This window comes from Pseudopodoces humilis, chromosome 7 (assembly GCF_049639895.1).
Source record: "Pseudopodoces humilis isolate 2021_Gansu_Grassland_sample_001 chromosome 7, ASM4963989v1, whole genome shotgun sequence".
Lineage (NCBI taxonomy): Eukaryota > Metazoa > Chordata > Aves > Passeriformes > Paridae > Pseudopodoces > Pseudopodoces humilis.
Window position 1 is genome coordinate 46,831,809 of NC_142206.1, and position 13,097 is coordinate 46,844,905.

The 13,097-nt window shown below is 41.8% G+C and overlaps 1 protein-coding gene across 2 annotated transcripts in view; it reads right to left on the reverse strand.

Annotated features, from left to right (window-relative positions):
- Nucleotides 1-8,748: 8,748 nt before the first annotated feature.
- Nucleotides 8,749-13,097, reverse strand: part of CCDC88C (coiled-coil and HOOK domain protein 88C) — a 95,980-nt gene continuing 91,631 nt past the window's right edge. Inside the window, exons 30-31 of one of the 2 annotated variants that reach the window (XM_014249934.2) lie at nt 12,215-12,430; nt 8,749-11,010 (exon numbers count right to left, since the gene is read on the reverse strand). In XM_014249934.2, the coding sequence (XP_014105409.1) occupies nt 10,000-11,010; nt 12,215-12,430 (1,227 nt within the window). In that variant the 3' untranslated portion in view covers nt 8,749-9,999. The remainder of the gene's footprint in view (nt 11,011-12,214; nt 12,431-13,097) is intronic. The other variant, XM_005520190.3, reaches the window with a different exon arrangement.

Sequence of the window (13,097 nt, forward strand, 5' to 3'; positions counted from 1 at the left end):
TATGCTCTATTCTTCAGTAAAAAGCAACAGGGCATTATACTGGGCCACTTGCCTTCCTTGAGAGACTGTCTAGGGCAGACACCATGTGGTACCCAGTTCTCACTGGTGGCTGCAGGGAAAGCATTGCACCTTCTGCAGGGTCCAGGCTGCAGATAGGAAACAAGCCCTGAGAAGAACCACAGTCAGTGATTACCCTTTGGGTGCCAGAAAAAGCAGAGATACTTGCAGAGGTAATATTGTGGGCTGTATCTCTTTCCTGGTTCCCACCTTGGCTGCAGTTGTCTTGTCATGCTGATGTGCGTACCTGCTCAAAGATGTGTTACACCAGTGTTGAATACAGGTGGACAGAATATCCAGAAGGCACAGCCTGAACCTTGCTCATCAAACACAATACAGGTCGATCAAAGCAGGCTAAAAGGCAGCACCTGACCCATGCAGCTGGTAAAATATGCTTTGTAAGTGGAGCAGAAACACTGACTTCCACAAACCTCTCTCTCAGAAAATTACAGAGGAAAATAAACTCCAGAAAAATCCTGTGTTTGTTTCTTTTTCATCCAGACATTCTATTTTGCTTGTCTCAGCATGCAGATGCTGTAAAGCAGGTAACTAAAATAAGGGGATTTAAGGCCTTGGTGACCTGTCTTCATCACTTCCAAGGAGGCAGAGCCATGTGTTGCCACCTCCATCACACACACTCAGCCACTGCATGTTGGCCATATTTAGTTAGTCTCAAAATGAAAAGGAATAACATTTTTGGTAGCCTTTTACCTTCACGAATTATACAGTAGCTATTAAAGCTGACAAACAGCTATTACTCACTGCAAGTAGCAATTCTAGCTTTTTGCTCACTTTGGTCAAATAATTTTAAAGTGTGTGATGATTAAGTAACACTATTGATTTTAATTGCTCTTGGCTAACATATGTCAAAACCAGAAGCAACAAGATTGAAAAAGAATGGAGCTAAACTGGTCTTATGAAAGTCACAGATGCCATGGAAATGCAGCAGGAAGGAGGCCATTGAGACCATCTCCTTACCCATTGCGGAAAGCCAGACTAGCTCCTCTAGAGCTTATGATTCTCGTAAATTGCCATTGAGGAAGATTCTGCCTCATCTCTTGCAATACCTCCATTCCATGACTAGTGCTGTTCTTAAGAAGCTTGCACTAATATAAAAATCATTACCCTCCATGTTTCCAATTAATTTATCTTTTTATTGCCCTTCTGTGAATGTACCTGAAAACAGACTATTGCTACCTTTCTCAATATTGATCATTTAAATGTCTGAGGATTAATCATACTGTTTGTCTTAGATTTTTGTAGATTAAGCAACCTCACTTTTCCAGTGTTTTTTGTAGATCATGTTTTCCAGGTCTCTGCTCACCCACAGTGGTCTCACTTCCAGTCATCAGCATCCCTCCTTAAGTATATTCCAGCAGAGGCCCTTTCTGGCAGTGTTGGCATTGATTCCAAGTACTTGATCTACGCTTTGCCTATGAGGGTCAACTTTCCTATGAAATTTGATTTAAATCCTTTCAAGCACCCATTTTGGTGAGGAAAAGAGGAAAACACGTAAATTCTCTCTTTTGTAGTGATAAGCCACAGAGACATTCCCATTTGCATAGCTGAGTAACAAGAACTTGCTAATGTTCTTGCTGGTACCACCCTGGAGTCCCTGCAGGGTCAGCTCTTACACTGTCCAGAGGGGTGGCTGTGCAAAAAAACGCTTCACTTGTATCAGAGGTTTCACTGCAGCCAGGCATCTTGCTTTATCTAGCTGTTTTCCTCCTATCTTCCTTTGCTTCTGCTCTTATTCCCATCTGCCCAATGTGTTATTTTTAACCCTTCCCACAAGTTAGAAGGACAACAGGTTGTTCACAGGGACGTGTGACCAGCAGGAAATTCTCTCTGTCCTCGCTACGCTGGTGTTTTTCAAACCCCTTCAAAATTTAAATACAAAATCACTCAAAATGTCCTATTTTTGCCCACTTCAGTAGAGGGAGGAACCTGGAATGGCAGCAAGGACTCAATAAGATAGATAGGAACAGCAAGCCATCCCCACAGGGTTGGGGTTTTTTGCCAGGTAACATATGCCTCTCTAATTCCTTCCTGAGGCAGGAAACATGTTTCATTTACACTGAAAATGCTATTTAACAATCTTTTGCACCTAGACTGCAAATATCCAACATTTTGAGACCTCATTTTGCAGACTAGAAATGGGCTTCATGTTGGTGAATTTGGCAACCAAGTAATACCAAGTATGGTGGCTACATGTGGATTACCACTCATCATCTGCAGAGGATCATGGACCTGTAGAGGATCAGCTGGCCTGTCCTAGAGTGCTCTGTGGTACAGCTGCAAGCACCCAGTTCTTCCCTTTGCCTATAAAGGCAGAAAGGCCTCACTCTTACAGAGGAGTGAAGAATGAGGTGATATGAGCATCACACAGCTATCCAGGAGCTCTGCCCGTTTCTGTTGACAACACTGAACAGCGCAGTTGTGGACACAAAGGAAATGGAGAATGTAGAAATTTCTATGCCAAGCCTATGAGAATGAATAAAGAAGTTTTTTCAAAATCTCGGTGTCAAGGGCAGTGATATTATTGGTAGCCATTACAGCTACTCCAGAACCCAGGCTAAAATACCTCTGCTCTTGTTATCTACAGAACAGAGGCATTAATTATTTCCCCAGTTATGGTGCCCCTAGAAACACAGGCTTTGGTTGCAAGGACCCATGGATGATTGTGGGTGTGTTGGTATACTATAAATGTATTCATGAACTTCCATTCAACTATGGAAAAGAAGGCTGATCACAGGTAAATGGAGTTCATCAAGAGGGACAGTCATGTGGACCTGACCTCCTGTGCTGCTCCTCTTCCCCCTAGTAGCAGAGATTTGGGAATTCTAGTTTGAGAAGAGCTGTAGTTATAAGGTAGTCCACACACCAGGGAAGGGAACATTTCTTCTGATTTTAAAAATTCATGTGGATGAAATTTGATACAATAAAGTCTTGTTGGTATCTGTTTTCATTCATTTGCCTGATCATGTAAGAATAGAACAAGCACATGCTCATATAGGGCAGGGTGGGAATTCAAGATCTGCCAAATGGGACTCTGTTGCCATTGATATAGCTGATTAAATAAACAAGGAAAAGGATCTGTGTTCACAGGAGCTAAATGCAGGTAATAGAACTAGGCTTCAGGAATTCCAAGTTTTTTTCAATTAAAGAAGCCAAAATAAGCAAGGAAGGAAATTCTAAAACAATGACAATGATGTGGAAACTTGTACTGTTAAAAATACTGAAGACTAAATAGAAACAATATTGCCTCAATATGCAAAAAGTGATATGGATGTTCTTAAATGCATCATCCTATGAGTATTTTTAAGTTTTAGCTAGTTCCTATAGAGAATAAAGATAATACACTGGGCTGAAGAGCAGAAAGATGTCTAGTGCTGGCAAGGAGAAGTTACAAAGGAAGGAAAGTTGCTGGAGGCGAAATGGGCTTGACCAGACTGTAGTAGCTGGTTGCACTATCTGAGCTGAAGGACAGGATCTGGCAAGAAGGCTTGTTCAAACACCTCATGCAAAGAATTTTCTACCAACACACCATGTGGTTGTTGTTGGAAGGAGTTTTAAGAACACACCAAAACACTAAAAATATACTGTTCCTCATCAAACATACATAATAAACCCATCTCCTTTAAGCCTCAACTATCCAGGAGCAAGATGCTACTGTGTGGAAACACAAGAAAAAACAGCAATAGCAGAGACCCTCTTGCCAGTGAAGGTACCAAAGCTGCATACTGGAGTGTACACAATGATTCCCTCACTGGATACTGCTTCAAACCTGTAATGCTCTAACTGAGCTAAAACTACTCTGCATGGAGAAGGAACAACTGTACCAGAAAGCTGTGAGGTATGATGGAAACAGAGGACATAAACTGTACATGCTTACATGATGCCATCAATACAGATTCCTAAAGCATTCTACCCCTTTGCATCATTTACTGAAGGACCAAAAAAGCTGTGAGCAAGCTCAAGAGACTGAGCTAATTGAATGTTACCAATTTTAGCTTAATTTTAGTTAAATCCCAACTAAATTGATACAAGGTCTATCCCATACAGTTTGTGCCTACCTGTTCTCTCCATCTGCCTTTCCACAGAATCATAGAATATACTGGACTGGAAGAGACTCATAAGGATTATTGAGTCCAACTCCCTGCTCCTTGCAGGACTATCTAATAGTCACATGACTATGAGCATCATCCAGATGCTTCTTGAACTCTGACAGGCTTTTACTCTCCAGTGAACAACCAGTCCTTGCTCAGAGGACTGCAGGTGTAAAAAATGTTCCCGAGATATTTCTGTCACATAAATTTCCCTGATCTGCATGATTTCTTCTACTTTCACTTATAAATAACTGTGTCTTACAGAGGCACTCAAACTGATTGGGAGTTTTCCATCCTGTAGAAGACTGAGATACTGCAGCTGAACATCCCCAGCAGCTCTAAGACACTGTCTGTGGATTAGGTATTTTGTGGGCTCACAGTACACACAAATGTAAGTCCCAGTTTTGCATAGCTAGAGAAAAAAATTGCAAAGGTGCAAGGAAGAAATTTTTCACGGGTTTAACAACAATGGGATAATTTTGGTCAGAGATACTTAAAATGGCAAGGGAACATGGACTTCCAAATCCCATAATCTTCAAAATACCTTGCCAAATGGTAAAACAATCACAGTAGTAACCCTATGAAATGCTCACCTCAGTTCTTCAGATATACTTCCACAATTCTTGCAGAAAACTCCCTGTTCCCTCGAATGCAAGTCTCTAGAGATGCCTTAGCAGTCCACTGGCAAGTTGTGCTTATCCATCTGGAATATCCTTCTCAAACTCTCATGTTCTTCCTTAGCAGTGTGTTCCCAAACACAAACCGCTTTTCTTGCCATAAGTGCACCATGCACCACTCAACAACTGCAAAAAGTAAGGTGATCTTTGACTTGTAAATTTCAGGCTGTTTTACATGGAGAAGGTGCTCACTGTTCCAAGTGTGGAATCCAAAGGCAGCCAGCACGTGATGTTGGAGAGGAAGCAGGAGGCTCTTATACTTTTATCTGATGAAGCAGAGGCTGTTTAGCTCTCCCATGAACCCTCTTACATCATAAAACCATTATAACACTATGATATTTATTAATGTATTTAATTTCACAAGAGCCTGGTGCAATCTCACCAACAGCTTCATTTTCCCTTTCCTAAGTACTCTCTCCTTTAGCAGTTTCAGATCACACCATAGGGTGTCAATCACTGCAGAGGGAGCTGGGCTGCTTTTGTTTCCCCTCTTGCAATTAAGCTTGTCACAGTCTGGTGTCAATGCTCAGATCTGCTGCTCTTTTTTATTCTGGTATGCAACACATACATCACAGACTTTGGCATGGTCTCACCATCAGAGCTACATAATCCTCAGTTATGATAATCTTTGGATAAAAATGTTGAAGTATTTTAACTAGAACTGATTAGAACATCTGGGAATGATGAGATGACAGTTTCCATGGCATTCTGTGTTTTGTTTTGGACACGTTTTACATTCCTAGTTTCTATGGAATAACCACATTTTTATTGTCCTGTTCTCAGGAGAAAACCAGTTCTGATTCCCTACTGTAACATCCTAACCCCCCACAGGAGTCAGTAAATAAACTCTCTTCCATGTTTCAGCTGAGAGAAGCACAAGTTCTCTTCCACTGGGGCCCCTTACTCATCCACGTTACTCTTTAATGGGATTCTTCACAATCCTTCTAATCTGAACTAACCTCAGCTTTCTGTCGCACTTTACCAACTCACATTTCTGTCTTTAGGACACAGGTTAGCCTTTTAAGGACTTTCCTATTTGAGAAGCTATTGAACAGCAGCCATCTATTTTCTACTGTTCTCTTCATACTTTTGAAAAAAATCTTGTGACTGGAAAAACACCATTTAGTTTTGCAAAACTTGCCATAGTGTCTTCCAGTAACTTTAAACTCTTGTCAGTACTCTCTTAAATCATATTTTTTTTCACCCTTTTCCAGCTGATGCCATTCTCTCCTAGTTCATATGGCAGCTGCTAGCACCAGCTTCTATGAAAGACCTTGATGGCCCAGTCTAATTCTCCAGTCTAGCAACCCTTCACAACAGTAACTTCATTTGTTATTTCCAGTAACTGAATTATGTCACTCTGCACTGTTACATCAGGTTAATTCTGCCCGGTACTGGCAATTTGCAAAAATATTCACAAATTTTCCACCTTGTCTTGAACAATCACATGATTGTGATGGGCAGAGAAGCAAATTTTAGGATGAATATTTTTTTTTGTGAAATCTACAGCTGATTCCACACTCCACTGCCCCCATCATCTAAAAATGCAAAACCATAATCAAATGCTCTCTGGATACCTGAGTTCATATTTAACCAGAAAAAAAAAAAAAAAAAGAAATCGTGGTGTTCCTTGTACATCAATTTAACATTCAGGCTGTAATACTTTCACATGAACTAGCAATTTCTTGGTAAATGTCTTCTATGTTTTGTCTTAAAAGTCATTTACCTGTGGCTGAGCTAATATGCCCCCAAATGCCTGGACAATCAGAAATAATTTCCAACCGCATGCTGATGCACAATTTTCCTAAGCTAAGTGCTAGTTATTTTTACAATGTCCTTAACACTTAGAACTTCCCTCATTATAGAAAGAAAAAAGTAAATTCTATTTTTTCAAATTCTTCTTCGGGTGGTTTTAAGTTCTGAACTCAATTAACTGAAATCAGAAAAGGTCTGCTCATTTCACAATCAGGTCCCAAGTCTGAGAACAACAGAAGACTATCTAACGGGAAAAAGGTTTCCGTGACACGCTGTCTCTGTAAAGGACCTCAGATTTCTTGCTAAGGATTTATCACTGCAGAGCACGCAGCCCCCACAACAGCCATTTATTTTACTTCAAACACACACCATCATATGTTTCCTTGGGTCAAACAGCTTCACTGACCTCAGAGTCTGAGCACACTGCAGGCAGCGGGTGTTGCCAAAGTCACAGCCCTTCGGCTTTCTTGGAAAACTACTGGCAACTTAGCCGCCTCCTCGGGATGGATCCCCTTCAGAAACACGTCCTTTAATAGAAAACTCCATCTAGAGAATTAATGAGCCACCGAACGGCTTGGAGCGTTGACTTCAGAACCATTCGCAGCACCACTTAGCACATAATTAGTAACCTTCAGAGAACACACCCTTTCCTCCTGCCAGGAAATATCAGCATCCTACAGCCCAAGAAGAGCTGGGAAAAGGCAGAGTGCCGAAGCCTGGGGCTCCTGGAGATCCCTTTTCCCCGGTGTCCAGGGGGCAGCGGCAGCCTCAGCCTCGCTGAGCCCCTCACGCACAAGCTGCGAATTGAAACAGCTGCTCTTTCACCTTCACTACTTGGAATGCATCGAGAAAGGGTCGGGCAGCTCTGCGCCATCCTTTACCCTCACAGGAACACCCCTCCCCACAGCTCCCGCCACCTCACGGCACCTCCACCTGCACAAATCTGGGAGATTTGCTGATCCCTGTCTCTCCAAATACAATTGCTTTCTCCCCCTCAGGCACCCGAACGCCTGCTCCATGCTGCCGCGGCCTCTGGGCGCCTCAGGCAGACCAAGCGCAGCAGGCGGAGCTGTGGGCAGGCCTTTCCCGCCCAGCCCGCTCCGTGCCCGAGGCACGGCGGGAGCGCGGCCCGGGGGGATCCGCGTCTGCCAGGGCAGAGCTGAGAGCCCCCATGAACGGAGCAGACCCCAAAATAATCGCGGCTGCCAGGCCAGAGCTTAGAGCCCCCATGAACGGAGCACACAGCAAAATAACCGGGCCTGCCAGGACAGGCACCTGCTCCAAAACCTCCCTCAACAGCCCCAGAAAGGCCGGAGCGGCACAGACAGCACTGTGTGCTTCAACAGCTGTTCCATGGTATAACCTCTGTATTTAGAATTATCCCACAACCGAATGGTACTACAAATGTATTTAGTACTTTTTTAATTCAAACTCACTAGAACTGAGAAGGTAAATAACTCAGAAACTGACAGCTAAGGTGTGCGACTGGGCAGGCATTTATAGCAAAAGCAGATCTGCAGTAACTAACAAGTTTAAGTTAAAAGTTGTAAGATTGCTTCCTCAGCAGCCCAGCCTGCACATGTCCTCCAAAAATCCACTTTAAGATAAAATTTCTGGAAGAAGAATTTCAGTTTACTAAGAACATCCATTATATTCTAAAATTGCCATATAGAACCCATAATTTTAAATTTGTTGCAAAACTATAGTTTCAATTAAAATAGTAGAGAAGGCAGAAAGGTTTTTTTTGTCATTCTCTCCATGCTGAAAGATGAATAACTTCCTACTTTCTTCAGGCATCCTGAGAATTAAGTTCAAAATAGACCACACAAGATACAAGCTCGGTCAAAATTGATAGCATCTTTACCCTTTTCTGAAGTGGTTGGAGAAGCATAAAAATCTAATGGTCCAATTATAGAGTGAACTGTAAGTCACGTATTTTTCATTTTCAATCCTCCTGTAGTTTTCAGTAAGAAGGTTACAACTAAACAAAAAGACTTCTGGTACACCTTCTATGTTATAAAAACAAATACAACCTCACCACAGACACAAATACTAAGGCTTATGAAGAGCTGTTATAGACAGATCTCCAGCACTGCAAATCACATTTTTGGGGGTTTTTATTTTTCCAAGGACAAAAAGAACAATATCGATCTATTTTATTTTAATCTTTATTATAAACAATTTTGTAGTTTTCAGAATGGGATTGCTACATATTAGATAACAAAAACATCATCAAATGAATCAGTTTTATCTTTTACTAAATTAAATCAGAACCAGCAAAACAAGTATTTTTTTAAGGATTTAGTCTATTGCAAGAAGAACACCCTTTACAAACATGGAATTAAAGATACACATTTGATCATATATACATAAGCAGCTGATGACACTCTGGACAGAAACATACAAGAAACCTCTTTGCACATAAATAGATCTTTTTAAAAGTATATTTCTTTCCCATGTGTACAAAATTATTTTGCTTTCTATACTGAGAAAAGTTCTTGGAGACAAACAAGGATTTCTAAGAGACAAAAGCCCACACAGGATGTGGGCTGTCACGCACACAAGGATGTAATAATACAATTTACACTGCATTCTTATACAGTACTTGAGCTTCTTATATACATACTTACAAGACACTTTTGTACATGAGATGCCACCCTTGCAATTGAAGTGGCATCTCCCCTGAAAGGCTGCATTAGTTCCAGTGTTTGTATAAAAGATAAAGCAAGTTTCAAAAGGCAGCACCACTCTGCAGAGTCAAGCATCCACTGAGCTGCAGCTATAGTGAAGGCAGTGGGGTAATTATGCTGGCTTCTGTGTTTACACAGTCCAAACGGGAAAGGTCGAGATGTGACCCTTGAAGTCTATACAATACCTTCTATAAGTTGTGTCTGTGGCTAGAAAAATATTACACCAGATCCATGGCTAAAGCCATGCACCTTTGCTCTTCATCTCTATGCTACTTAAGTCTCATATTTGGTTCTGTCTTTGGGGGAGAAGATTGGCTTTTCAGTATGGTTATTTATGAATGGTGGGGCTGAGTTTAGCACACATAGGACCTGTGGAACTTTCCTTTAATGCATGCAAAAAGGGTGCACAGTGCAGCAACGACAGAGGACCCTGCTAAACTGCTGGACTGTGGAGTGCTCAGAACCTGTGAGAATCAGGTGCTAGGATTGCTGTGAGATTAGGTCAGGCTTCCACTTTGTTTTAGGCACAACAGTGTCAGGACTGGGGTTTTGCTCCTTGGTTCTCTTAATCACACTGTCCAACTAGGAAACAGTGCCCAGAGAATGCTCAGAGCAGCCTGCAGGTGATGCCTTTTAAGACCTGACAGTGTCTAGATAAATGGTACCTGGACATCAGCCATACCATACACCTATTACAGCTACACCTGTGGGTTACACACAGCCATACTCATACCAAACTGTCTGCTGATCCCCCTGGAGGTCAGGAGACCCAGGAGTGCTGTTGGAACTGCTTCCTCTCATGGGCTCATCTACAGCCCCAGAGCTGCTTTCTAACAGCTTACCCTGGCACTTGGTAATTAGGGCATCACCCTGGCCTTGCCCTGGGGAAGTATTTCCCTCAGTGCTGGTGCAAACAGCTCTGACAGAGGCCACCGTGGCCACCTCCTCAGTACGAGGTGCTGACTTGGGTTTGACTTTTGAGGGAGTATGGGATGCAGATGAGTAGTGTTGTCCAGGGTTCACACGCTCCTGCTGCTGGACATTCAGAGTGCTGGTGGATGCAGTGGGTGAGGCAGAGAACTGATGGAAGGAGAGTGGCCTCTCATCTTTTGGTGGGATCAGGGAAAGGCGCCTTGCATCAAGCTGCCGACAGCGGGAATCGACACTTTGCATGGAACCTGCCACCTTTGCAGACTGTGGCCTCTCTCTTAAGGGTGCCTGGGAGCTCGTTGGCACAGAAGCCCTGGTGCTCTGACAGACAGTGTCCTTGCCCCCATGTAGCTCTGCTCCTGACTTCTGAGGGCTCTCCTGCCTGTAGGCCTCTGGGCCAGCAGCCCTGAGAAGGTCTGCAGAGGCCAAGCTAAATGCCCTGCTCAGTGAAGTACTCCTCCTGCTCAAGGTTCCAGGCTGCTGGGGCTGTGCCATCTGCCGCACCCCGCTGGCAGACTGGTGCTGTGGTGTGTGAGGAAACTTAAGGGACCCTTGGGGGTTTGCCAGAGCATCAGGTTCAACTTGTCTGAGGTTTGGCTTCATGTAATTGTCAGGCTTAGCCGTTCTTCCTTCTTCACCGGCCACGGCCATCTTCACAGTTGGAGCAACAAGACTAGTGGGCACCTTGGAAGCCTCATTTCTGGATGGCTGAAGCAAGTTCCCAGTAGCTGAAGGCTCATTTGCTTTCCTAAAATAATCGCTGAGCAAGTGATCTCTGTTAGTGGAGGTGTCCTGGTGTGAGAAAATATGCACGTCACATTAATGACAACATATTTTGTTTAAAGAACATGCAGAACTTTGTATTCACAAAATCTTCCCACTTAATTTAAGCCAAACACAATCATAGATTTTACATAGTGGAAACAGAAGAGATGAATGTTTAAAATGGGTATAAATCCAACGCAAGGAATAATGTGCTTATTGTAATTAGATTGTGACAGCCTTGTTTGCCAGGTTAATTGTCATAATTTTTAAATAATTTTGATTGCAACCTGGACAGCAGCTCTTTTGCTTCCCTTCACATCAGCCACTGTCACTTTAACATCAATATATTGATGTCATATTGATGACATCTGCCATTGCTATCAGCAGATATCAATCATGTCTGTCATATTCAGTTCATCTGGATAACTCTCTACTGTAACTTCAGGAATGTAGCAGAAGTCAATATCCTGGGGAGATGTGCTAGCATTACAAAAAAGTTTAATTCTTTCTCCACTGATTCCCTTCACCTCTCCCACTCAATATGCTATGTACATTAAAAGCTGTGTGTACAATACAATGAAACATACAAAAGAATTGTTAGAAAAATTGTTTGCCTACAATGAACTTGCAAATTTTAAGTCAGACAATTAACATGGCAGTAAAAGAAAATACACAATGAGTATTTCATGGGGGTGGTCCATGCAATCCAAAAATGGCAATGTTTGATCAGCTGCCATTGTACTATTAGTAAAAGGCATGCTCAGAACAGTTAAGGGACATGCTGTCATTACAAACAACATGCTGAAAAAACTCATGAAATTTACTTCTTTACTCTTCTCTAGGGAGCATGTTTAAAGCTTAATATACTTATTTCACTAGTGTTCCAAATATTTCTTCCAGTCAAAATGTCATTTTCCATTAGCAAACAATATCAATAGTAATAGTGCAGTGTGAAAATTTCTAAGCTCAACTAAGTGTTAAAGTGTTAAGGTTATTTTTAACTTTATTTGAACAGCTATTATGCACATCAACATTACAGAATGCCAAGTCCTCTGAAAATACACGTGTACGAACATACACTGCAAATACTTTATGAGCAATCAATGCAAGTGATCTGCCAGCCTTAAAAATAACAACTAGGAGTTACAGTATGCTTCTATAGGTATTAATATGCTAGTAAAAGCTGTGGTAAGTCAGGAGCTGTTGCCTTCATAGTAAGAACAACGGATACCCTGGGGATATAGAATGAAGCAGATCTCCTATTTCCCCTGCCTGTTCTGTGCCTCACGATGTCGGGATATGAAACACTGAGGACCGATTCGAGTGACTGCGAATGTTCCTGATGAATGGAAGAACATGGGAAGTAGCAAGGGGGATAGAGTGCATCAGCTTCTAACAGAAATTGGTGTAATGAAATCATTTCACTCTCATTTAAACTGCGCCGATGCTGAAAAGGAACAGGATGACAGAAAGAATGAAAATGGACATGGTCAGGTAGTTACAGACACACAAAAGTAATAATTTTAAACATCTCTAAAAGCTAAGAATTGTACTTAGGGTAATGAGGGAGTAGGAGGCATATTTAAACTTTACTGTGAAAATTCAAGGACCATAATTCACTGATGCCATGAAATGGCACAGCTCTGCTAATTTTGATACTTTTACCAAGGCATTCATAAAACAGAAATCTCTGTTCACTTACACTGTCAAACACTTAACTGTTTTTAAGATATTAACCTGTTCCATAGTGCACTGCCTCGCTATTGCACAGCATGTCTGAGCAGTGAAAGATAAATGCCATCTTGAAAACAAACATTTAGTTCCTGAAAAAATCACTTCAATGAGCAACATATTCTTGCAGTCATTGAACCAATAGGGCAGTATCAGTCAATACACAAACATGGTGAATGTATCAAAAAATTCCTTTTGCAAGAAAAATACTCAAATGCACTGATATTTTCAGATCATGAGATGGTTTTATGAACTGCATATTTTGCACTTCAATTGAAAACTGTCCTAGGTTTCATTCATTACTACACAGACACACACACAAAAAATTACAAAGAAAACATAAAAATACCTGGAGCTGAGAATTGATCATACAAAACCTTGAC